Raw genomic sequence first — 25,721 nt, forward strand, 5'->3', positions numbered from 1 at the left:
GCAAACAAGCAATCAGTAAACAAAAGGCTCAGCATGGTCGTGAGCACAATAGGCTAAGCTATTGCAGGATGTAGATAGAAAACATGTGAATTAATTACATTGTGATGTATAGTTTGCAGCTTTAAAACACAAAGCAACAAACATCTATGCTTATGTCTAAGGAAGCTATTTGCATTTATAATATGCCGTTGTATATAACACTTTTTGTGATCCTAACTTGTTGCATCCTATTTCATATTGTATTTTTGTAGTATTATTTGCACTTACAGTAAACGATACTGTATTTAAATATTAATCTTGCATTGCAACCCTGTACAATACTGCCCTGTAACACCTGTAAATCAGTAAATCACCTTGGATAAAGGTGTCTGCCAAATTAATTAAGAAGAAGAAGAAGAAGAAGAAGAAGAAGAAGAAGAAGAAGAAGAAGAAGAAGAAGAATAATCTATTATTGCATCTCACACGCACACTCAAGCTGACATCTTAATTGCTCGCTCATGAAGGTTCCAGGCAGCATTTAGCTTGGTGATTAACAGAGGAGTGGGATCAGCAATTCACTTATTTTCTTCCACACCCTGCAGCAGGTTAATAACTGGGAATAGCTGCCCTCCTGACTTGTATGGTCAAGATGGGGAATGTAGCTTTTCATCCACTGATTCTAAGATACCATCCTGACTACAACCCTTATAAAAGTTTACAGATGTATCCCATGGTAAAATTTACAGCGTTAATGTGGATTATAAAGGAAGGGCTGGGACTTTAGTAATATAAACCACTTTCAGAGGCTAAGGTTGATGATAAGATTATCATTACTGGGAGCTGATTTTTGTCTCCTACATTTTTTTTTTAAAGATTCAAGGGAAGAGTTCCTAAGAAATTCAGAAATGTATGAGAATTTCTTTGATGAAGTAATGTTATATATTGCTATCTTTAACTGAATTTGTCCCATTATACAATGTTATTCTATACTGGTACACAGGTGCAAAATGTCTATTGGTGAACCTGTCAGAAGCAGCACACACTTTTACATGCTATCGAGAATTTACTCTCCCAAGCAACTCCACAGCCTTCTAAGACGAGCCCTTGTCTTAAGACTGATACAGAAAACAATGTGCCGTACTATCTGACAATGGATGCAAAGCAAAGAGGATTCAATCAACAGTGCCCTGATCCTGGAGATTCTGTACTAAACCTCCTGCAAGCATGCTTTATAAGCTTTTAGTAACTTAGCCTGTGTCTTCAATCAGCTACCACACAGAAATGCGGTCTGAAAAATCAATGCATACATTCTCGCTGTATTGATACAAACAATATTTACAATTAACTATTTACAATTAAAGCGTTAAGGAAAAACAGGTTTTAAACTTAAAAACGGCTTGTTAATTCTGCCCAGATTTGAGTGAGTTTGAAATTAATTAACATATCAAATAACCTTATCAAACTAACAGCAGAAGTACAGTAGATGACTGAGCCATCGATGCAAACCTCAAGGATTGGAATATAAAATAAAGACTTCAAAGGAAAGTTAGCAGTTAGAAAAACAGTCACTTTCAGCTTGTAAAAACAATATACCACACGATGAAAAGTTTCATGGATGCACAGATTCATGTGGAAAATACAACAAATGAAACACCTCTACCCTCCCTCCCCTCACCAAAAAGTAACCAACTTAAAAATCAAAAAAATAATGAGAACTACAAATTCATTAACTCCCCAGCTTTCCAACTTCACAAAAACAAAGTGACAGTAACCCTACCTTGTGAGCCTACTCTCCTGAAAACGCTTCTTTCCAGTTTCCTTCTTCACGGTGCTCTCGATAGTACAATCCCTTCAGTGCATGCTGGCACCTCATGTGGCACCATACTTCATTAATTCCCAAGCGTGGGTGCCTCAGTGGAAGAGTGAGCAAGGCCGAGCTTTGCTGCTGGTGGAGGAGAGCAGAGTTTCTGCTGGGAGAGTTCTGCAGCCACCTCATCCCCTCAGGAAAGCCATCCCCTCCCTGATCCTCCTGACACTCTTCCCCTCCTCCTCCCCCCCCCTTTCCTGCACCCGGGAGGAGGTGTAGGAGGAGAGCCGGATCACACATTTGGGCTAGGGCCAGACACTGCTCATTCAGAGTGTGTTCCGCAAGAACTATCATTTACTTTCCCCTCAGATCGCTAGTACAAATGAGCTTAATGAATGTGGTGCATGATGCCCTCAATTAGGCTTTGATAGAAGAGCAAGGTATCGACAAAGTGCAAGGCTGTCCACACACACTTTATTTGAGAGATGGAGTAGCCTTGGGAGCGGTTGTTTGTTTTTTGTTTGCTTCTTGCACTAGCACTTAGTGCTTTGTGAAAAGTGCCAGATTATCAGTATAGGTGTCTCCTTTGAAGAGTAAATACCAGTCCGACTACGAGCAGGAAAAGGTAAAGTTTTGCATGTAAGTAAACAACAATAAAGTGTGTAAAGTTACAGCAAATGTTTGTAAAAAAAAAAAAAAATTTAATTTTGTAATTTTTTTTTTTTTATGTTCTTATGATATCAAGGCTTGCCAATAATTTTTTGCCATGCCATTTTCTAGGCCAGTGGCTCTCGAGGTCCATTCCAGTATAGACATTCTGACCAACCAGATATGAACAGGCTAGGGGTCATTTAGGACATGACTGGAACAAAGTTCTGTACTGGATCAAACTTCAAGGGCCAGAGCTGGGAACCCAGGGCTTGTGCTACCTGTCCCTCTGCTTGCATCATGATATTCTGCATTCAAACTTTACAACTGCCGCTGGAGAGCTTGAAGTGTCCAGTAGCTGGGATGGAAATAAGATGCCAATTGCCTGGCAGCTAGAACTCCTCTAGTTTATAGCTTGCCTGAGCTCTGGTCTTAACCACGATCAGATGCAACTAATTAGGCTAATTCAAACCTGGGGGGGTTATTGGAAACATTCCAGTTAGACTGGTTTATCTCTGAAGACACCAGGCCTACCATCAGTGTGCTCTTTATTGTACCTCACCTGGTAAAGGTTTAATTGGGGGGTCGATGTAGGAAGTCAAAATAATATCATGAATATTTTCAGTCTGTCAGAAATGTAAATGTTCCATTCAGAATAAATATCATGCATTCCTCTCCTCCAAATATATCAGAATTGAATCTTGTTCTACACAGTTACTGGTTTCATTTGAAGCTAAAGTTTTGTGAATTTGCTAAATAATATAAATGCATAACCTATAAACATCTTTAATGTCCTTTAGTCTAAATTAAACTCAAAAGTGTGTTGGTTTAAAAAAAAGAATAATGAAAAAGAATCTCTGCAACAAAAGATTTAATATAGACAAACATGATATTGTAACTGGGGTTATACTAGACCTTCGGTTATAACCAAGACAGTGGTTTTAATCAACTCAGCCCATAGGAACCCCTGAGAGTTCAACTACAGTTTTAAAAGTGCATTGTGCTCCAGTGCGTGTGAAAGACATCCCACAGAGACAGTATCTGGGAGTTTATACAGCCTTCGATTGCAGTGATTACTCTGCATAACTTTGACTGCAAAGCAAATGGAAATGAAATTAAGAGCCTGGTTAAAATAATAAAAAAACACTTGTAATGTTGTCAGGGGTTCTTTGGTGCATGCCTAAATTAAGCTGTTGCAATTGACCCAGAATGGCATTTCCATCCCTGCCTTGCTAATCCACATAACCATCCTTTGTTTCTCAAGCATGTGGTTATAAACTCACCAAACTTGAGTGACTTCACTTGCAGTGACAATAATACTGATAGGAGTAACTGCTCAATTAAATTGTGTTCTAAAAAGGCAGACACTCTCCCCAAAGGTATTCATTTTGCATGCATAGCAAACACCTATGAACATCACCGAGTTTAAAGTCGCAATCGATAGTGAAGAGCTGAGTGAAAGTTTGAAGGAAACAGTTGAAAAAAAAGCCTGGCTTTAGAATAGTCTGAACTTGAGTACAAGAATAAACTCACAGCAGAATGTATTGCGCTGCTGGATTTCAGTGGTTGGGTACCTGGTGGTTCACAGGGGGATTGTTTGATTTCAGTGGTTGGGTACCTGGTGGTTCACAGGGGGATTGTTTGATTTCAGTGGTTGGGTACCTGGTGGTTGACAGGGGGATTGTTTGATTTCAGTGGTTGGGTACCTGGTGGTTCACAGGGGGATTGTTTGATTTCAGTGGTTGGGTACCTGGTGGTTCACAGGGGGATTGTTTGATTTCAGTGGTTGGGTACCTGGTGGTTGACAGGGGGATTGTTTGATTTCAGTGGTTGGGTACCTGGTGGTTCACAGGGGGATTGTTTGATTTCAGTGGTTGGGTACCTGGTGGTTCACGGGGGGATTGTTTGATTTCAGTGGTTGGGTACCTGGTGGTTCACAGGGGGATCGTTTGATTTCAGTGGTTTGGTACCTGGTGGTTGACAGGGGGATTGTTTGATTTCAGTGGTTTGGTACCTGGTGGTTGACAGGGGGATTGTTGACAGGTACCACCTGCTTCTGAGACAGACAGGAAAAGTGTACATCTGACCTGAAAGTTACTAGGTAATAAATCAGCTCTGTTTCTGATTTGGCTCACCCAAAACCTTCCCAATTGCCTATTCTTTGTCCTTTGCTCTGTCGTTTAAGTTGTTATGACTTGCTGCTTCCCTCGATGACTGATACACCTAACAGCCATTCATTGTGATTTTTGCTGGCATACAAAGGAATTACTGGTAAGTCTCCAAAACACCTTTCTAACTTGCTCTGCTGAGATAGCGATGCCTATGGCCTACATTGTTTTTATTATTAACGAATACAACATCTGCTGGTAAAAGTGGAAACAGGATATTTCTCTCCTAGTCCTTTTTTTATCGTCATGGTTATGGAACTGTGCACAAGTCAAATGAATCAAATAGTGCTGAGTTTATTCCATTTGAGAGGGACCTTCAAGTTGAGCATTTGATATAACACAGCTAGAGTAGGAGAGAAAGCTGACAATAGAATGCATTGAAAATATATTTTATCTCTTGTTTGTATAAACTAAAGCCTTGTCCAGGAATGCAATCTGTTCTGCTTGGTTGAAAGATTGTGAAATCACAGGGTTGATGCTTGGCAAGACTCCCTTGAAAAAATCAAAGTGGATGTCTCCCTTTTTAAACAATAAATAATGCTCAGGTTTATAGTCTATAGCCTGGAATGGCTTGATCTACAATGTAATGTGAGGCTCATTTCCAGCAAGGGTATTGGCTTTATACAGTAGTATATAAGAACCCCATTTAACCTTCTTTTACCATGGTCAGCTGCAGTAGGTATTTATAAGTTTATTAGCTATTCATGTTTTCAATTGAAACAAATCAAAACAGCAATACTATTCAACCATGCAGCCGCTCCTTAGCATTTGTACCTGTTGCTCATTGATGTGATGTATATAGGTTTGGTGGGCCAATCTATATCAAACTGCTTGAAAGTTGTTGCTGTAATAAACAAATGGAGACTCTGTTTTGTGGGATAAGATTAAGAGAGGAGGTGTTTCAAAGCCATATGACGTCATTCTGGTTGTTGTGAGACATCAACACACCTTCAAAGACAAACCGGTCTGTAGGCTGCTACACTGGGCAAGCCTGAAATCACAGTGCCATTTAATTGAATTCACACACTTGTTTAATTGCTAGTTTGTGTGAAAGAAAAACATATTAAAGAGTAAAAAGGGGATAGGATAATACAAATGGGTAGGTCGAAATGGGATGGGAAAGAGTGGGGGTGTGGATGATGAGAGATGTCAAGCTTCAGGCGCAGAATGGGGCCTTTTTTTTTGCAAATCCTGTACTGATTATTACCAGGATCATGTACATTGGAATTGTTCTATTTTTTTAATGCTTTTATTTTTTAATATTGTTTTTGTGACTGTTTTAAGTGTTTTTGTCCTGTTTAAATGATTTGTCTCTTTTTTGCTATTGATTTTATAATGTTGTTTCTCTTGTCAGCACCCCATTGAAATGGGTTCTATCCCATTTAAATAAATAAATAAACAACTAAATAAATAAACAAATAAACAGGTGTTTGTTGTGGCTAAAAGCATGTTCCCTCTTAGTTGTAATTGGGACCAGCTGTTTTCACCAGTCTGCAAGAAGACAAACAAGACAAAAGCAATGCTATATTCTGCTATAACTACATCAACAGTAACCTCCAGTGGGTTCAGGTACAGGATTTGTAGGATAAAGATAGTATATTATTCTTGTTTTTCTTTTCTCTTACTGGCCTTTGAATACATTGTATAATTGCAATATTATCCTTAAATGTAGATTCCAGCCTGAATGCTCTGTGGTGCTCTATTTTGACATTTTGTCAAACCTCAGCGTTTATATTAATCTGTAATTAACGTTTCCATACTTTTACAGGTGCGCACATACAATACACACAGCTGCTGCTCCTGGAGGGCACATTGGGTGACAAGAAAATACCCTTATTGTTGTGGATCAAGTTCTCAGTTGCGTGCTGAAAGGTTAATTAAAGCAAATGTAAAAATCGCAGGGAAAGCAAATCTTTACACAGCTTCCCCCAGATGCTGCTCCTCCTGTGGTTTGCTCCTGTTCTTTGTGTAAATAACAAAACAAAAAAAGTCTTCCTGAATTATTGCCAATGCCCATCAGGCTAAATGCTGTTAGATACACTAGAAATCATCTGAGAGAGGCAGGGTTTAAGCAGACAAGATTATTCTGCTCCTGCTAACTTATAATGAAGCCAAAAGGCATGGGACAGTGTCGTCAGTGAGTGTTCAGCTCTGCACCAGTATGGTCTTTGCATTCCCCTCTGCACACAGCTAGCATCTCTGTTTCTTTGTCAGTCGACTATGAGGCTGTAAAACAAGTAACCTGAGGTCAGAGGTGCTAACAGTCACTACTTACATAGCCTCAGGGGAAAGTCTCTTTTGTTACTCAGTATGAAGCCCATTGGACACCTGCTGGCTACTTAAAAAACTCAAACATCATTTACTGGAAAGAATGTCTCTGAAATGCAAAAATAAATCTTCCTTTACAGCTTATTGAAAGATAAAGGAATACTCGGAAAGCTTGGGTCAGTTAAATATGTGATCTTTCTTTTTTGATTACTATTATTATCATTTAATGTATTCAGTTCCAGAAGGACAACCTAAAGGTTTTTGGCGCTTTAGGTGTCACTGTGGCAAGGGGTGAAAAAACAGCCCCAGATGATTTTCTCTTGTCTATGGGACTGCAGATTCCCCTGAAGCCCCCAGCCAACATTGGAAACTTGATGTGACCTGCATTCAAACCCATTAGTACAACGCATGGCAGGACCTTTATCAGGTGAGGCACTGGGGTCCCCTACAGTGTGCTTCACGCTATTTAAAGCTTTTTGAAAAGGGTGATCCCTGATACTCCATGAATGTATGAACTGCACGGCCCGTTGCAATAGCTGCAGGTGGAGCTGAACTCCCATTCCTCACTGGCCTTATCTCAATCTTTAAAAATATGCAGCTCTCGAAAAAAAAAACCCAAAAGGACAATGCTCTTTACTTGGAAAGCAGCGGAGGTGAGGTTACATTCTGCCGTTACTTCTTAGATAATTTAATTCTTGTTTTTCTTTCCCTTTCAAGCCCTGAGATTTCTGAGCTGCAGTTCACTATAGGAGGGACTGGCAGTGTGGCACAGGGCCTGTTTAACAAAATGCAAAGAATGGTCAGGACAGATGGAGAGTCGAGAGGAGGCTCAGTGCGAGAGTCCAGCACAGCTCAGCAGACACAGGAAGCTTAATCAAACTCCCTGCAGACCCGCTGCTGTTTGCGTTTACAGGTTTTCGAAGGGCATACCAACGTTTTCATTTGGCTCTAAATAATGGATAATAAAACAAAGCTTTTAGAGGACACTCCATGGTCGTGAGATACTTCATAAGCTTGTATGGTATAAGGTGGTCCAAAGGTGGTGATGGCTTTCATTACGAATGCAATATTTATCCCACTGATATAATGGCTTTGAAGTAGATCCGCAGCTGGGCTGAGTAGGTGGACAGGACACATTTGTCTGTGTTTGCTCAGCTGACGAAAGGTTTATTGTTTGTTTCTTCTCAGGCTCATCTTGGATTTACAGAACATAATCTCGCTCCACTTACATCCCTGGATAAATATTCTTTATTTCAAAATGTGACAGAAATAGAATGATTCTTGGTGGTAAATCTCCCTCCCGACCTGTGAGGGCGCTAAGTAACGGGAACAGAGTACCCTGGACTGTTTGGCCTGACACTTCATTCCCAGGGTTAAAAGGAAAGGGGGTGGAGCTTCGGTGCACTAACTCATCGACCCGGAAGGGAAATGATGTGGCATGGAGGAGCAGCTGCAATCATTTACCAAGGGGTCATGTGTGACGGTACAAAAAGGGGATGACGCGACATAACCTGTTCCTTTGTTGATGGTTAAGAAAGACCCGGAAGGACCCGTATTCGTGTTTATCGTACCGTGAGTGTTTTGTTTGTTTGTCACTAATTGTTACTGTGGTTATTATTAGTAGACGGCTAACACAGTCCGGAGCTGTCGCCAGAGGCCAGCACTAACCCGGACATCATTGCACCTGTATCATGATAAACGGTATTTACACCACAAGCACTTTAGCACGCACAGTGGACTTGTGTTTGTGTTTTGTGTTACGTGTGGGTGTTTAAGAACGGGACTATTATTATTTCGGGACCAACCCGTGGATTACAAATAAAGCAATACCCACCACAGTATTGCTTATCACTATTATTATTTACTGTGCTTTGTGTCATCAGACAAACTGGATATAAAAATAAAACAAACATTGCACCTGGATTATCGTTGTCTGTCTGTTCATTAATCACTGCTGCATTCATGCACCTGCACACAGTTAATCACTTTGCCACAGTGTACTATTCATTTACCATAGTTTACCCTGGTTTGACATGTTTTTTTAATATGCTTTACCGTTCTTCTCTGTGCTTTACAGTGCTTACCTATGCTTTGCCATGCTTTCACTGTGCTGTATTGCACTTTGCTATGCTTGTATTATGGGAAAAGTCTATGTGGGGGTAATGGCAAATATTGTCAACATGGCAATACAAAGTAAATAAATCAACCCATTTCTGTCCTGATAAGGTTTATGTTATACCTCCTGTTTGTCCTGATAAAATAGTTACTTCAGATTTCAAACCTTTTCCTTTTTGATTGTATCACATTCACCCATATTGCTAAGAATAAACCTTCACCTGAAAGTACAGCAGCATTTGTTCTAGATTAAGTTTCGAGGGTAAGTTTTTATTGTAAAAGTTGTGATTTTGTCATTGTAAAGTAAGTACACCCATCATGTACATACTGTACCCCCCCAACCCCTATGCAGCATTTATCTTGATAATGATTTTCTATATGGGTTTGCATTATTGCCGTGGCGACAACTAGGCTGTGTTTTCACACATCCCCACTACTGATTGTGCTGATAAGTCTTCCGAATGTAAGTCTTCCGAATGAATTATGTAAAAATAATGTGATATCTTGTAGCAATTGTAAGTCGCCCTGGATAAGGGCGTCTGCTAAGAAATAAATAATAATAATAATGTTTCGTTTCTGACCAGGGATCAGATCATGAGGTTAGATAAGAAAGTTCAATTTTTAAAATGTTCCCCTATTGATCGGTTCTATTCACCCACACTGTTTATTACTCTAAATTCAAATCAAAGGTGTGGAATGCAGAGCTTCTCTTCTTGTGCCTACCGTGCACTGACGCAGGCCTGACATTCTGTTGAAAGCAGTAATTGCTCTGCCAATCAGGGCTGCTGAAGGCCACGCATCCCCCAGAGCAAACGCACACCTGTCTAAGTCCAACAAGAACATTTTGTCACAGATCTGCAGCGGGAGTGTCCAAATCTTCTCCTATATCAAAAGCTGGAATGCTGAGGCGCTGAAGCGCTGAACTTGGCTGAGAGTAACGTGTTTCTCTAAAGGACAAGATGTGATAAAATGCATAAAATTCCAAAGGATCTTTTGTGAAGAAAGGAGATTGCCTAGAATGCTGCCCACCAATGCACATTTACAAGGGCAGAGCAGTTAAGAGAGACTCTTTGTAGCAACATGCACAGCAAAGCAAACAAAAAGGGTGTAGATTATAAATGAATTAGTTGCAGATTCATCAGTTTGCCATAGTATATGTGCAGTTTTGTTGTTCACCTTGCTTCCCTTTGATTATACACTGTACCATGGTTTTACCATGCTTTGCTGAACTTGTCTGTGCTTTCACAGTAATATTTCAGGTGGGCTTTGCCATGCTTTTACATTGGAATATTACTGCAGTAAGCATTAGGGAAGACCAATCACTGAATCCTGTTGATACTGTGAGGATTGGTGTGGGTGGTCTGCAGGTTTAGTTGAAGATGCTTTTGTGGAATTCAAACCCGGCTACAGGGCGAATGAACAGACAACACAGATCAGTTTGGGTCAGTTACGTGAAATCACTTTATAAATCGATCGTCTCCATGTGGGAGGTACCATCGCAGTCATATCAATGAAGATATGCATGTGCATTTGTCTTCTGTTTTAGGTCTTGTATTTTGCCACCCTTGTTTGCCATGTGGTGTTGCACCACCAGAGCAGTGTCTTATGGCAGCGTGCCGTGGAATCAGACTGCTTGAGGGTGTGATTATTTCAATTTTAGATTGTTTTTCTAATTGGGGTTAATCGCTTTTCCTGACCCATCCCCTTCCAAAAAAAAGATGCACACCCTCCCCCACCCCCTGCATTTAAACTGGCCTGTGGAGCAGGATTGCACAGGTTGCAGCATACCAGAGAGTTCATTCACTCAGCAACTACTATTATGTGAAATGTGCTTAAAAAAGGGTTTTGCCCGTACATGTTGCAGCATGCATGCGCAGAGTGAGTTTGCTGTTGCTCAACAGCGTTGGGCGGGGGTGTAGTGGCGGGCGGGGCGTAGAATAAAAGAAGATTAATAAAATAAAACATGCATTTTGAACAAGGAAACAAACTGCTTGTCTGTACACTTGGCTGCTTTACAAAAGAGCAGATGAACAGATCCAAAGGGCCAGCATCCTGTTCCACAGGGGTGAAAGAAAGCCCAACAGGGACAGGGGAGGAGCACTGGAGATATTATTAGTAGCAGTCGTATGCAGGAGTCATTGAGCTGCAGCATCTCTTTCAGGGGTGTCCTGCCACGATTTCTGTTGTCCAAGGAATTGAAATCAGTGCGTTACATAATGGGGGGGGGGAGGGTGATCATAAATTGAAATGTAACCACAGTTATTGAAATAACACACCTTCTTGTCTTTGGAATAGTTCTAAGGGTTTTTCTGTAATTGTCTGTAATTGCCTACGCTTGTAAAAATAAAATGTTGAAAATGTTACAGATACTTAAGTGAGGAGATCAGTGAAGCCCTTGAACTCAGGGATTGCTTCTACAGTGTTAAAGGACAGTGGAGGAAGAATAATTTGCTCAAGGAGTTGAAAGAAGCCTGGCATCTCATTGACTATATGACAGAACTGCTTGCGAAACCCTGCAATTATATTACCTGACTCATCTAGGTTGTCAAATAATGGTGCTGAAGTGTTTTTAGATGTACCTTCTTGGTGTCTTTATGCTTATTCTAGTGAGAGAAAAAAAAATACAAAAAAAAAAAGATACGACAGAAACATACAACAGACAGACACAGACAGATAGATAGATACAGTAGATAGATAGATAGATAGATAGATAGATAGATAGATAGATAGATAGATAGATAGATAGATAGATAGATAGATAGATAGATAGATAGATTTGATGGCAAGTTGCATTTCATGGACATGAATAACAAATGAATTTATCATGTCTGCACAAGAAACAGTGAGTAACCTTACCCGGAAGGTTAAATTGTGAGTGAAACATCCTTCAAACATTCATAATTGTTACCTGGAAGTGCATCTTTAAATGCCAAATCACATGTTACAGTTACGCTTGCAGAATTGCTAGATAGATAGATAGAGTTAGAGATAGATATAGAGATAGAGATAGAGAGATAGGTAGAAAAAACAGCATACTCTCTTGACAAACAGAATATTTTAAGCACACAGTTCCAGTGGAATTGGTTAGTTTGAAAATGAAACTTTCTCTTGACATGTCAGGCTAACTACAGTCCTCCTGTATTCCTTCAGGGGACTGACTCACAAGAGAGAATAATGGTCGTGTCTTTGCTCGTCAGGTCACTGCTGAACCTCTCTGCCTCCTGAGGCCAAACCCATTCGGCTGGACAGGTAGGCACACCTCTTTGAAGAGAGGAATTAAACCCCTTTGTGCTGCAAAGTGTGAGTTTGTGTGTTCAGACACACCGCAGGTTTGTAATAATGTGCTTTGCTAATCTTCAAATTTGCCACAAGGAAAATCAAAGAAATATCCTTGCTTTGTTTTTCTTTATTTTTTATATATACCTGTATAAAGTGTAATTATGTGAACGCCAGCGCTAACACTGTTAGTTGCGGCACAATCAGTTTTAGACAAACAGGCCAAGTAACAAACGTAGTGGTGAATAAATAAGTATTTGTTTTTTTAATGACCTAGTGCATTCATATCAGTAGTATCAGGAGGGATTTTTTTCCCTTCAACACTGGGAGGTCTCCCTCCAAGGTTTCTTGGGCATTCGCTCTGAGAAATACAGCTTCTAATGTAATGAATGTAATAAATACAGGGATGCTGCTCCTCTGTGCTTTAGCAATGAATACAGTGATGTTGCTCCCCTGTGCTTTAGCAAAGGGAATAAGAGAGAAAACTCTTTTGAAGAAACATGTTTTGTAAGGGCTCCAGTTTCTATTCCCTTAGGGCCTGTGAGAAGACAATTTGGAATTCTTTATTTCCACTCCCCACTCTCCCCTTGACAGGTTTTTAATTGACCTTACTAGCATGTTCAGTTCTGACATGTGTACAGTACCCTATGCATGCATTAATCATAAGAAATGACCCTGTGCATTTGAAAGCTGTGTAGTTTGGAAGCAGCAACATTACAATACCTCAAGATGACCCGAAAACACCTCTAAACATTTGTAATTTAGTCTGAGAATTAGCCCTAAACCTGTCCAAAATCCCAGCATTGCCAACAGTATAGCCACTGTGGTCTTGTGGTGCAACAGAAACAGGTTACTTAATGCATTTAATAACTTGAACACAACCAGATTGAACCCTGCTATTACATTAGTTTATACAAACCCTGCTAGCAACAAAAACAAATATGATATAAGAAGCTCAGATGTGGTTTTAATGCCAAATACTAATCAATGACCAGCTTGTGTAATTACTTCTGAAGCAATGCCAGCTCTGATGCATTACCATGTATGTTTCCTGTTTACCTGCAGGTATTCTTTCCAGATAATGAAAAAGACACAGTCATCTATTCAGGGATAGCGAGATGTTTTGTAAGCAAAGGGCCTGCATGGGGTAAAATGGGCAGAAGGTGCTGTGCGTTTATCTCATGTTGGAGTGTGGTGTGTACACATAACTAGCAGGTCTGTGTGCATTGCTACTGGCGGCTTGTGTATAACAACAGAATAAAACTGGCACAGTTTGAAAAAAACAAACAAACAAAAAAAAACATCAACTTGAAGGGAAAACAAAGAGGCTGTTGGCCAAAAAGGGTATCTGTCTCCTGATGTTATCTCAGTGTTGTGAATTCAAACTACTGGCAGTGTCTTCATGCAATCAAGTATGATGTATGACAAGATTACTGCAGAACTGGACAAGGAACAGCGGGTTATTAAGCAATGCATTATCAGGGTACAACACGTGGGCTGCATAGCTACAGGTACTGTACATAATGGAAGTTTGTATACGCCCCCTCATCCGCACAGTATTGTGTAGCTTTACATCTGCAGCTTGACCTTTCAACCCCTTTTAAAGGCTGTGTCCTGCTATTTAAAATTAAAGCAAAGTTCAACAAAGCAATCTGCGAAATGCACTGGGAACATTCATATCAGCCACCCAGAAACTGTCCTTATTTCAGGGCTCTGGATTGTTTTTAGTGTTCAGCAGGTGGGGCGGGTGTATACAGTAAACTTAGGCTTAAAAGTGTGATTGTAGCACATACAGCAACCAGCACAAGATCTCAGGGGTAAAACATGCAGGAGTCTTGATTAGCAATATCTATAAGCACATGGACTTTCATAGAACAATAAAGTACTGTAACCGGATATGTTATACAATGATAATTACATGCACAAATTTCAAATGAGGCGCTTCCTGATGTTTTCATTTGTTTATGTCAACTTGGGGTTTGGATTAATATGAGCATTCATTTCTTCATAATTTGTCTTTCTACGCCAGTTGGGAAAAATTCGACAGACATAAGAAATGCGCCCCGGTTTTTCGAAAGGGTTTCAACCTGTTTTGAAAGTTAATATGTCAAGTATGATGAATATGCAATACGCCTCTAGGACTTGCAGCGATATACAGTACAGTGACTGTCTCATGTCAGACTGTACATCTACAGTATGTTATATCTCTTCTGGTCAGCACGTTATCCCCTTTGATGAGGAGAATGGAATTCCAGAGAGACATAAGATTTTAGTTTACAGGTGACTTCAACGAGAAGAAAAAAAAATCACATGCTGTCAGCTACTGTTCATTTTTAATTTGATTTAATATGTCCTTAATTAGGAGTTTATTTTACATTTGTCAGTCGCTTTGGGAAGTTAAATGTTCAAACAGCAGACTTCAGCTTGCTCTCGTAAATTACGCCTGCCCATGTTTCGCTATTCTTCCCATGCTTGAATGCCTGAACATGCTTTTGTTGTGCTTAAATACACCCGGTATTTTGCACTCACTGAGCTCTGCAAAAAAATCCCAGTAATAATGAGGCTTTCAGTTTGCTTATTCTAATGATATTTTACGATTGCTTCTCTGGAAGGGAAAGACAGTAAAGTCTGGTACTGTGTAGTATTACTCATTGGCACAAACCTCAGCTTTATTGAATAACAGTCTTGGCAAGACATCCTGAAACACCACTCACTGCAATTCAGATACTCAGCACCTTTCTCATGGTTCAGTCACACCGTGCTTTGAGCAGAATCTCAGCCCACAATGTTCAAACTGTAAAGATTTGGCTGAAGCGCAATGATTTGTCTAGGTATCCTGTCTCCACAGCTCTGTAGCCCAGCAAGCAAAAAAAATAATGAAACCAAGAAAGCAGGAGAAGTAACCATTACCATTGTCTGAAAGTACGTCTGTCGTTCTCATTTCGTATTCCTTCTCAGTGTGCAAATCTAATGTATATGTTTGCCTTTTTTTTCCATCGTTTTTCAATTTGAGCCTAGTCTTTTGTTGTCATTGACCTTTGACTTACCACTCCGTGAGAAAGGAACACAAAATAATACGCCCATGAACGCAGACATTGGTCAGCGGACTACTTGTATAACAGGCATCTGAAGGATGTAATACATTGAAGAAACCCTATTGTTTCAGGTACAGTTTTAGCTTGTGTACTGTATGTATGTATGTGTTGGCTATACCCCACCACCAGCTCCTCAAGCTGCGCGCTCCTCAGCAGGCAAAATCTCTTGGTTCTGTGTTTCTGTGACAGGTGAGCCACTAAGAGAAGCAGCAGCAGCTGGCTCCATTGTGTCAGCTCTTCAGACTGCTCTACCTAAGACTGCGTTGTTTAAGATTAAGCCTTCATTGATAAGTTATGATGAAACAATACAAAAACGCTGCATTGGAGCAGTTGCAACAATAACCACGTAGAATGATTGCTAAATACCACACAAAGGCAAGAGGAGCTTTGTAGGTGAAATAAGTGTTAAAGTAAGATTTTCCCTGGTGCAAGACATTTAGATAGTTAGCTCCCAGACAGAATAATTGCAATCCTGAGGGGGGGTTGGGAGGTAACAATCAAACCAGGGTTTTAACACTTAATGCCCCAAAGGAGATTTTTAAAAAGGATTCTCTTTCATCAGTTGTTGGAACAAGTTATTTTTGGGGAGGGGGGGGGGGTTGTGTAATTTAATTATTTAATGAACAGCAAGAGACTTAGCAAAGTAAACCACCCGCTTTCATTTGATCAGAACACCCCACGGGCTGTAATACCCTTTCTGAACTGAAGTAACTTGACTTAACGCACAAACTTGATCGTGCCGTTGCTGCACAAGGAGCCTGTCAGGTACAAACCGGTTCACAGCCCTTTCCTTCAAACTCAGGCTGCTCTTATCATGTGTCAATACGGACTGCGTTCTCCTCAGAACGGAATTGCATTGCTGAAGGGGGGGTTTGGTGTATAAAAGGTTGTAATTAATTAAAAAGTAATGACATCACGTAATTAAAGGAACCTGTTGGCTGTCAGAGTGCAGAGATTTCCGTGGAATTACAGTGATCTGTCACTGCCAGCACAGAAGCTTATACTTAACCAATAAACAGGTTCCATTGTCCTCAGGTAATCAGCAGTGCAATTGAGATGTTCTTGGAGACAGAAGCCAGCAAGTGGATAACCAGCAATGCACTAAGGATACAGATTGAAGGCAACCGTACATAGTTATTCAAAATACACCACTGCAAACCTTTTGGTGTACCTGTATATTGCTGCATGCTTGCTATGCATAGAAGCACTGGAGTCCACTGTATTTGCACCCTTTACCACACGTAGGGACATTTAGTAGTAAACCGGTTGTAAAAGCATAGCAAAGTGTAATGCAGAGTAAGGACATAGTGAGCGAATGGTGAAAGCAAGGACAGGCAAGGGAAGTACCTGGTAATGCATTATGCACTACGGTTAACTGCAACATTACACTGCAAATGTACCCTGGTGCACTGTAGAAGGGATGTGATGCATATGAACCCCATTAGAATATACCAAACAATATTGTTATTATTATATTGCTTTGTGCCTTAAAATAATTCAAATTATACATTTGAATCCCACATTCCAAACATATTCTTCCAGAAGCTTACAATACAGTAGGTATCCTTTCAAATGTGAAGCAAAGATTTTAAGATCTGTATTGTTTTCTGTGGGTGAGATTTAGATTAACCGATATAGATTCTGAGACCTGTTAAAAGCCTAATCTGATAGAGAATATTATTATTATTTATTTCTTAGCCTTATCCAGGGCAACTTACAATTGTTACAAGATGTCACATTATTTTTACAAACAATTACCCATTTATACGGTTTTTACTGGAGCAATCTAGGTAAAGTACCTTGCGCAGGGGTACAGCAGCAGTGTCCCCCACTGGGGATTGAACCCACGACCCTCCGGTCAAGAGTCCAGAGCCCTAACCACTACTCCACACAGATAACAGTTCCTAAGAGAGACAGGAGTGAATCTGTAACAAATGAACGCAATCAGCACAACAAATACAAAACATTCCATGAGAAGCTACATTAAACGCTTCATATTACTGTGCAGACTGGAGCAAAGTGCTCGTTTAATCAGTGCATTCACCTCATTAAAAACACAAGGGCGCCATCTGGTGGCACTTGACAACGTTACAGATTGAAAATATATACATTTGTCCCCAGCCTGGTACTGTACTGGTGTGTTACTGTGTGTTCACTTGAACGACATACCAAAACAGTACCCCAACTGTAAGGAAGCGGTGCCTGAAGAATTAGCCTGGAATGGAACAATGGTGGGGACAGGATAAGGAGGTTCAACAACGAGACTGATGAGTAAAGCTTTTAAAACGCTAGGCGCGCAACTTATTTTCTGAATGGGGATAAATACTGCTTTACTTTGGAATTCTGCATACATTGGGCCCGTGTTTCTTTTCTTTAATCAGCACAGCTCATTAGTGCAGTCTTTTTAACCAGCGTGACTTGCTGAAAGCTAGCAGCAGCAGCAGCAGCAGCAGCTCTGGTCAGTGTAATAATACCAGTGCTGTGAATTCTAACCGGGGAAGCCTCCCGCGGTGCGGGGTTAAAACGGTCCTCCTTCCAAAAGAGGTCTCTGCGCTTCCTCATCACGCAGCAGGCGCTCTCCGCTTGAGTCGTGTGTGGTTCCTCTGCTCCATTGTCAGTGTTTTTGTTCTGACAGTGCTGAAGTTTACCCTCTTCCGTGTTGCAATGGCAATCAAAAACCAGGAAGCAGGGTTGCAACGTAGTTAGTGTCTAATAAATATTGCGTACAGTGTTTGTGTCGCAGGTTAGCTACAGGGATCTAAAGTCGATCGGCGAGCTGTTTATTACTGCACAATCACCAAAACAAAGTTTACTGCAGTATAACATCTGGACAGGGAAGTACATTAATACAAGTTCGTTTTGCAAAAAAAAACTAAAAATGCAGAACAAGAATATTTTATTTGCAGCCACATTGTGTGTTTTGAGTTTTTGTTCTCCGCGGGGAAATTGCGATTTTCAGAAAGGACCTCTGAAATCCACAAAGGTGAGTCAATTGCCATTGGATTGCCTTTATAACACATATTAACAATACTGAGCCTGCACCAAGTAAACAACAAGGAATTGCAGTATTTCGCTTAAATATTGTTTTAACCTACATGATCAGTACACTGGGCATGAGTGATTGCACAACAAACGGACTATAACAATGGATGCAAATGTTGTTGCAGGTTCTCGGTTTCTCGTGGGAGAACTGTGGAAGCGCGAAGGACCCAGCCGTGATGAAGGCTCTCTCCTTGTCACCGGATCCTATTAGTATCCCTGGTGACCTGAAAGCAAACGCCGCTGGCTCCACGAGCGTCGCGTTCACCTCGCCACTCTCTGTAAGTACCTTACTATAGTGTAGGTGGCGACGTTCCATTCTCATCACTAAGGCCGGTGTTCACATTTCTGTTTGGAATCCCTGAGATAATAATATAGAAGACGTGCATAACATCCGTGCTGCTGCTGAAAGTCGTTTTCTTTGCACAAGCCTGCTGGTTTAGTTCACAGTGTGCCAGGAGCAAACCATTCAAGAAGCGTCCGCGAATATAAACAAACTGGAAAGTCGACAGACTGTGTTGTGATAGTGTCCACCGAAAGCTAGGCTGTGGAAGTAAGTTATGAACACGAGCATGGCTGTGTTACAAGGCAGGGAGCATTCATAAATAACAAGATTCCATCATTAAAAAATCCTATAGAAATATAGAGATATATATATATATAGAAATCTACAAACAAATTATAGAAATATCTATAGGAAAAATATGGAGGGTTTATTTCAAAGGATAAGTGAGCAAGGTTTATGTTGTTTACAGTACCTCTCCTGTCCCCTAACACCACAGCCTAACCTTGGGAGGTTTTTGTTTTGTGTTAAATAACAGATTGAGTGATAGTTTTGCATTTGAAAAACGTGTATTTTTAGCTGGCTGCCTGTGTTATTCAGTTCTGTGTTGAACACAGTGGCTGTAATACCTTGCAGGGTGTCTGGCTCCAGTACAGTTCTTATCTTGTGGTGAATGAGTGGTCACATCACAAGTCTGAAATCACATGATCCTCACCAGTCATTACTGCGTACTCTGTACAGGTTTCTGAGTCCGTGCTATAACAGTGAGGTGACCAACTCAGGATCCTTTTTATTACAGCACTTTACCAAGAGTCTGTTTGAGTTCACTTCACAGCTCTTGTTGTTTTGATCACCTGAGAAAAGTCCCATGATTTTTAACAGAACTGAAAACTGTGCAAAAAAAGAAAAAGGAAGAGAGAACAGGAATCAGACTTCTATCACATGACACACCATCTGTGTAAGGAAACACATTTCAACATATTTACTACAGTCTTTATCTCTCCATGTTGGTGTTACATAACTGACAAACATTTTTAAAAAATTTTAAAAAAAAAACTTGATGACTTAAGAGACCTTGAATTCTATTACTTGGTTGTCTGGTTTCTGTAAAGAAATCTTCTAGCTCCTTTCAAAAGATCAACTTTAATTAAAGACTGGAGTAGACACGCTGGAATGAGCCATAACTCCTAATCAGAATTCAGAACTAGAAGGCAGGCAAACATTGCGTGCCAGTGCCTTCCTCCGCGGTGTGCTGTGCGCTCTAAAAGAACGTCCCACAGCGTTTTGTGCATCTTTTCTCACCCTTGTTCGGTCTGGCTTTCCCTCTCAGGTGAATGTGACTCTGGAAAAGGAGGTGGCTGGGTTCTGGGTGAAGGTCCCCTGTGTGGATGAGCTTGGGAGCTGCCACTACAGCGATGCGTGCCAGATACTGGACACCCTGACCCCCCCCGGGCAGGACTGTCCTGAGCCACTCCACACCTACGGCATCCCCTGCCGCTGCCCCTTCAAGGCGGTGAGTTTAAAATACCGCAGATATCTCTGTGTCTCTCCCTGCTGTTAATAGTGATGCGCTCTGTGCTGATCCAGTGGCTGGTGCCCTTACACTGTGCAGAAAAGTTTTAACACAGAGCAGCAGTGTGGGATTCTGTTTTTTCACCTCAGTGAGTTAATATAATGACCGCAGTTAGATTCAATGGTTTTTCGATCCTCATTGCTCCTACAGTGTTTGAGTTTGACGTTGTATAACAAATGAGTAATATTTAATTCATTTTTTCCACCCTCAGGGTGATTACTCCCTGCCTGATTCAGATTTCTACCTGCCTAATGTGGATCTGCCCTACTGGCTGACGAACGGGAATTATAAAGTGGTAGGGGTTCTGGGCAGTGCAGGACAGGAGCTGGGCTGCCTTAAACTCATCTTCTCCCTCCACTCCGCCTAATCCTTGGTGCTTGAGGCAGAAGAGAACCAATCTTGCACTTGCTGTAATGCAAATCTTAACCTGAATCAAAATCATTTCTCTTTGAACGAAACCAGGGTCACAGCACTGCATAATCTAGCCTAAAACATATCATTTTTTTTTTTTTTACTGCTGTAAATAATGTTGTGTTTTGGTTGTTCGACCCTCAAGCTTCTGTCACATTAAAAGCAGAATAACCACATAAATAAGTGGACCAACTAGGTACAAATAAAGTCACAGAATAACTTCATAATAATCCTTGTCAGCCTGATATGACAGATTTACTGTGCTGTTTACAACACAAGGGTGTGTACCAACAACTTGCATCTTTATTTTCCATTCAGAAATTGTATTTCATTGTATGTATTCAATGTGCCCTTTGTATATGCTGAGCTGTTTGAAACACAGTTCTAAAACCAAGGCAGTATCATTATATTGTGCCAGTAGAAGCCAAGGTGAGGGGCTCTGTATAGAATTGCTACAGTATATAAGCGTTGTCCTTTTGGATTTAGCGACTGAAGAAATATGGACCACTCTGTATTGCGTGTTCTTGAGAGCATTTTTATTTTGGGTAGTTCAGTGCTCTCAAGACACAGCATTTATTCACTTCTTACAGTCATTTGATTAGTTAAGCTAATTCTGCTGTGGATAGTCACAAGGGAACCAATTCTTTTTTGGTGTTGTAAGCAATTGATGTAAACATCTGTATGAATCATATTGCAGTGCTGCAATTCGTTTTGTGTTCATTTCTCATTAACAGTTTGCATTTATGTAATTTTTTTTAGAATTATTATTGTTTGTACTAATATTTACCTAAATTGTGCAACGGTTTCAATAAAATATTTCCCTGTGTTGGTGTAGTGCCATTTCTATTGTTGACATTGTAGTCTTTATTTTACTGATGTTATCTGTCCATAAAATATGTCAGTCTGTTACTGATAACGTGTTCCACCCATCACCACATTAGAGCAGCTCAATAAAGAGTTACAGGCAGCCCGTTTGTTGAGCTGCAGATTGGTTAAGCAAGGGAAATGTTCTTTGCTGAATTGTATCACATCAGAAGAGACATTGTTCTTTGCACTTTGGGAGGTATTCTACAGTGCTTTGCAAACCTGGTGTACTGGACACATAGGCAGATTGTGTGCACGGTTATGTAAAACACTATTGCATCACTGGTACGATTTCATTGTATTATTTTTCAAATTAATCCTAATGGTTAAACCTGCAGAATAGCATAAAGCAACCATTAAGGCGCTCCCATCTGTCTTGATCTCAGAAAGGCAGTTGTGAAATTAAAGAGCCTGCCAGGGCTTGCCATGGTACCCCAGCACCCAAGACAGTGCGTCAGCGCCCGTGTGCTCTTAACTTCTGAGATGAAGTAATGAGGCCCAGGCTACTTCTCATTATTACTATCTGAAAAAGAAGATTTCAATGCAATCTTACTCTTGTTTTTTTTTTTTTTTTTTTAATTCTGTTTCTTTAGAAAACTAGTGACCGGCAACCAGTTAAGACTCAAAAGTGTGCATGAAGTTTCTGTTGTTTCAAGTGCAACACTGTATTGCTATTACATTGAGATCTGTTATCTCCTCTTGAAAGCTGTGCAGTGGTGTTGGGGGGGGGTGTAAGCTGGTTCCACGGTCAAGTCCCACAGCACCGTGTCCTCTGTGCTAGGTATCACGTTAGATAAATATGGAAAGACTCTTGGAAACCAATGATAAAGTTAATACTCCTTCACACGCCAGTATGTTATCAAGTGTTTTTTAAAATTTCATTGATAGTTTTGCATTCAAAAGAATAGAGATTGGTTATCAAAAGTAAACTCATAAAAAAGAGAACTGTGAATAACAAAAGATTAAAAAAAACAAACAAAAAAAACATTTTAACACGAAAGACCAGGAAAAAAAAACCTGGAGTAATACAAATAAATGATTCGTTTATATACTATGCATAAACTCCACCATGCAATTACAACATGAGCTAAAACAAATAGGGGGTTTGAAGAATAAAACTACAGTCTCAAGAACAAGAGCAGTCTCCAGCATGTCGATAGAGAACTCGTGAGAGGGGAAACACAATTTAAAGCCTACCGCTGTATATGAAATGAAAGCACCTCCTTTCCAAGACAATAGGCTACACGAGTTACTTTTTATTGTTACAACAAGCAGTGCTCTGTGTTTGCAACAAACCTGAAAAGTAATTAGCAGCACCCGTTTTTTCCAGCATCGTATTGCAACTTTTATTGAGCAGGAAACATTTTAGGACAAAACTTGAGTGTGCTGTTGCCTATTGTTGTCTTCGTTACACCTAGGTGCAGAACAGGGGTGTTCAAGATGTAGATATCTACATGCAGTACGAGCCCTATAATATGATTGAGATATCTACAAGGCCTGACATCCACTCAAACATTGATTAACTCTCTAATGCCCTTTGGGGTTTGATACAGTACTTTGCCAATCTGTGTAACAAATTGTGTTTACCATCCAGCTTTGAATTAAAGTCAACATTTTCATATGCATTTTGAATGCCAATAGATAAATACTCCAGGAAACTCAATTCCATGCCGTATTGCAAAGTGTTGCCTCTCTTTTCATCCCTAATTCAATCATTTGATAACTGCGTGTCCTCTGTTCTCTCTGTTAGATAAATCACTTTACACCCAACCACTTAACACATTGTGTATTCACATTGTATAACAGCTTAATTCACTGTGCTATCAGCAGTAAAAATGCAAAATCATACCGGCAACAAAGTTTTCTTCTCCTCTTATCAGACGAAGTGCTCTTTGTTTGAACAAACGTGGTCTTATCAATAGAAATGATATGTGAGTGTAAATAACGTTGTGTGCTTTGTATAAAGAGAGGGGTATATAAGACACAGGGTTCTGGTTCTCAGTACCCTTGCTTGAAGCATCAAGACTGATCATGGCTCTCCTGCACTTCTCTTCTGCCCTGAGCATTCTCTGCTGCCTTCTGACTGCGGGGGGCAGCACCCTGTTGGAAAAAAACATGGCTGTGGTAAGTAAATGCAGACTAATTGAGAGCTCTATTTGGCTGAAAAGCTTTGCCTTAGGAAAAGTGTGGATACAAAAGGAAACCAGAAGTTGGATAAAAAAAAAGAAGTGTCCTGTGTAATTTCATAATTGGGTTTCTTTCTTAGTTTTACTATAGATGTGATGCATCGAAGTACCACACAGCCCTTTATAAGGGTGTGCTATGACAATGTGAAAAGTTACTTGTTTGTTGTTGTACAGATGTAAAACCATTAAGATTCGCTCAGGGTGTGGAACAATGTGAAAGCTGTTTATTGTGCTTGGTGTTGTGTTTGTTTCAGCTGGATGAGTTTAGTGCCTCTGATTGGTCTAACTGCGGTGTGAACGACCCCTTTGTTGTGAACAGTCTCTCCATCTCTAGTCTTATCAGGATCCCTGGACCCCTCACTATTGGGCTGTCAGGGACTCTCAAAGTGCCAGTCCATGCACCGCTGAAGGTAGGAGACGCAGCTAGCAGGGCACATTTTAAATGAATAGCGTGGCCCTGGTTAACACATCCCTGGAGGGGGTATTGTTCCCTCAGGAGATGGGATCCACTGCTTCTGGACACAGGGCTTGAATCTAAAAACTTTTTTTACTTCAGACAATCATATGTTGAGAAATGAAAAACACACACATCTGTTACAAAACCATAAAAAAAACAAACTCACACATTCAGTTGTAGGAATTGTAAGTAATTGGAATTGTATTTGAGATGTAATTGGTGTTTTTTAGAGTAAATAGCTTTAAGAATCAAGCCCATACTGTGTGCTCAGTTCTATATAGCGTGCTTTTATAAAAATGCTGATTTAATTTTTTTGCCAGCTGGAAGTTGAAATCAAGAAGAAGGTTTGGGGCATTTGGTTTAAGTTGCCCTGTGAGGATAATTACGGCAGCTGCACCTACAACAACGTCTGTGAAATGCTGGATAAAATGTTCCCGGAGAAAACCTGTCCCTCCACCCTACAATCCCATAATGTTCCCTGTCACTGTCCAGTCGCACCGGTAAAGAAAACGATTTCTCTTTTTTATTCATACCAATAAACCTACATTGACGATCACCAGCCAGGACACCTCAGCAATGTTCGTTTTTAATGTACGTGAAAGGCAATGTCTAATTCCCATGAGAGACCGCTGATAGGCAATTCTTTAAAACATATTATAGCCACTGCGAAGTCTGGCCAGTGTGTGTTTATAAGATACCTTCATGCAACACACCTGGTCTTTCATGTTATCACCATTGTAAGCCAACTGCAAAATGTTTACATGCTTTATAGATCATGTGCAATGTATCAATAACTGTTCTTATTTTTTTCCCCCGAACAGGCTGAGATCAATATACCGACGATTACCCTAGATATTCCAAAGGTTCAGCTACCTGCTTTCCTTGCCGACGGAGAGTACTGGCTGCAGATCAAGGCATCCAGTGGCGCAGAGCAGATTGCCTGTTTCAGTACCACCATTGCAGTGAAAGCCACATAAGATACAAGCCTGATCATACCAAGGCATTGGCGCTCCCTGGTGGAGAAATGTCGCTACTGTAGTTCCTTAGAATGGGTTATTTGCAGTTTAATCTCATGCCTCCTGATTAGAAACCAAAAAGAGTTTAATGTACTTGTGTATTAAATAAATCAAATGGAAATCATCTCATATCTCCTAACTGTTGTCTGGGGTCTTAATGCTTCAAATAATACTATTTAAAAGAATAGCTTTCTGGTCAAACTGATTATAATCATATGTCTTTCACTGTTTGTACAATACATTAATTTGCAGTCCGTAAATAAATAAGTCAGTAAATATAAAGGGTTTTGAAGCGGTCGTGGTGCTGCTGAATCAAGGCGGGGGGTTACATACACAGAACTGTCTGCTGATTGGTGGATTTTAAACAGTTATATAAAAACACTTCTGTGAGGTTATGGAAGGAATGTTATCTCGGATTGGTGGGGGGGCATTTTGAAGGGCTTGTGGGCTGACAAACACCATTCCCTCCCAGCCTGACCTAAGACAGGCCCTGATCTCTCTATTTTTAACGCAGGCCCCTTTTTGTCTTGTCAAAG

The 25,721-nt window shown here is 40.4% G+C and overlaps 3 protein-coding genes and 1 long non-coding RNA gene across 4 annotated transcripts in view; 3 read left to right on the forward strand and 1 right to left on the reverse strand.

The window, feature by feature from the left end:
- LOC117431447 (protocadherin Fat 2-like) overlaps positions 1-1,967 on the reverse strand; it is a 45,131-nt gene extending 43,164 nt beyond the window's left edge. Inside the window, exon 1 of the mRNA XM_058996401.1 lies at positions 1,757-1,967. The gene's annotated coding sequence lies outside the window, so the exon portion shown is untranslated. The remainder of the gene's footprint in view (positions 1-1,756) is intronic.
- Positions 1,968-3,718: 1,751 nt separating this feature from the next.
- LOC131699485 (uncharacterized) lies at positions 3,719-8,793 on the forward strand. Its single transcript, XR_009308171.1, has 2 exons — positions 3,719-4,705; positions 8,059-8,793. It is a non-coding gene; the product is annotated as an uncharacterized LOC131699485 (long non-coding RNA).
- A 9,119-nt stretch (positions 8,794-17,912) lies between these two features.
- On the forward strand, positions 17,913-21,506 carry LOC117431300 (ganglioside GM2 activator-like). The gene is made up of 4 exons (XM_034052095.3): positions 17,913-18,339; positions 18,524-18,676; positions 20,009-20,191; positions 20,463-21,506. The coding sequence occupies exons 1-4, from the start codon at positions 18,235-18,237 to the stop codon at positions 20,616-20,618; spliced, it is 597 nt and encodes a 198-aa protein (XP_033907986.1). The 5' UTR covers positions 17,913-18,234; the 3' UTR covers positions 20,619-21,506.
- A 2,004-nt stretch (positions 21,507-23,510) lies between these two features.
- On the forward strand, positions 23,511-25,309 carry LOC117431747 (ganglioside GM2 activator-like). Its single transcript, XM_034926680.2, has 4 exons — positions 23,511-23,650; positions 23,967-24,122; positions 24,490-24,669; positions 24,991-25,309. Exons 1-4 carry the CDS (start codon positions 23,558-23,560, stop codon positions 25,144-25,146), a joined length of 585 nt encoding a protein of 194 aa, XP_034782571.2. The 5' UTR covers positions 23,511-23,557; the 3' UTR covers positions 25,147-25,309.
- Positions 25,310-25,721: the final 412 nt, after the last annotated feature.

This window comes from Acipenser ruthenus, chromosome 22, assembly GCF_902713425.1.
Source record: "Acipenser ruthenus chromosome 22, fAciRut3.2 maternal haplotype, whole genome shotgun sequence".
NCBI lineage: Eukaryota > Metazoa > Chordata > Actinopteri > Acipenseriformes > Acipenseridae > Acipenser > Acipenser ruthenus.

Coding starts and splice junctions, on each gene's coding strand:
- LOC117431300 (XM_034052095.3), top strand. CDS start 18,235: ATGCAGAACAAGAATATTTTATTTGCAGCCACATTGTGTGTTTTGAGT. Junction 18,340..18,523: donor GACCTCTGAAATCCACAAAG/GTGAGTCAATTG, acceptor ATGTTGTTGCAG/GTTCTCGGTTTCTCGTGGGA. Junction 20,192..20,462: donor GCCGCTGCCCCTTCAAGGCG/GTGAGTTTAAAA, acceptor TTCCACCCTCAG/GGTGATTACTCCCTGCCTGA.
- LOC117431747 (XM_034926680.2), top strand. CDS start 23,558: ATGGCTCTCCTGCACTTCTCTTCTGCCCTGAGCATTCTCTGCTGCCTT. Junction 24,123..24,489: donor CAGTCCATGCACCGCTGAAG/GTAGGAGACGCA, acceptor TTTTTTTGCCAG/CTGGAAGTTGAAATCAAGAA. Junction 24,670..24,990: donor GTCACTGTCCAGTCGCACCG/GTAAAGAAAACG, acceptor TCCCCCGAACAG/GCTGAGATCAATATACCGAC.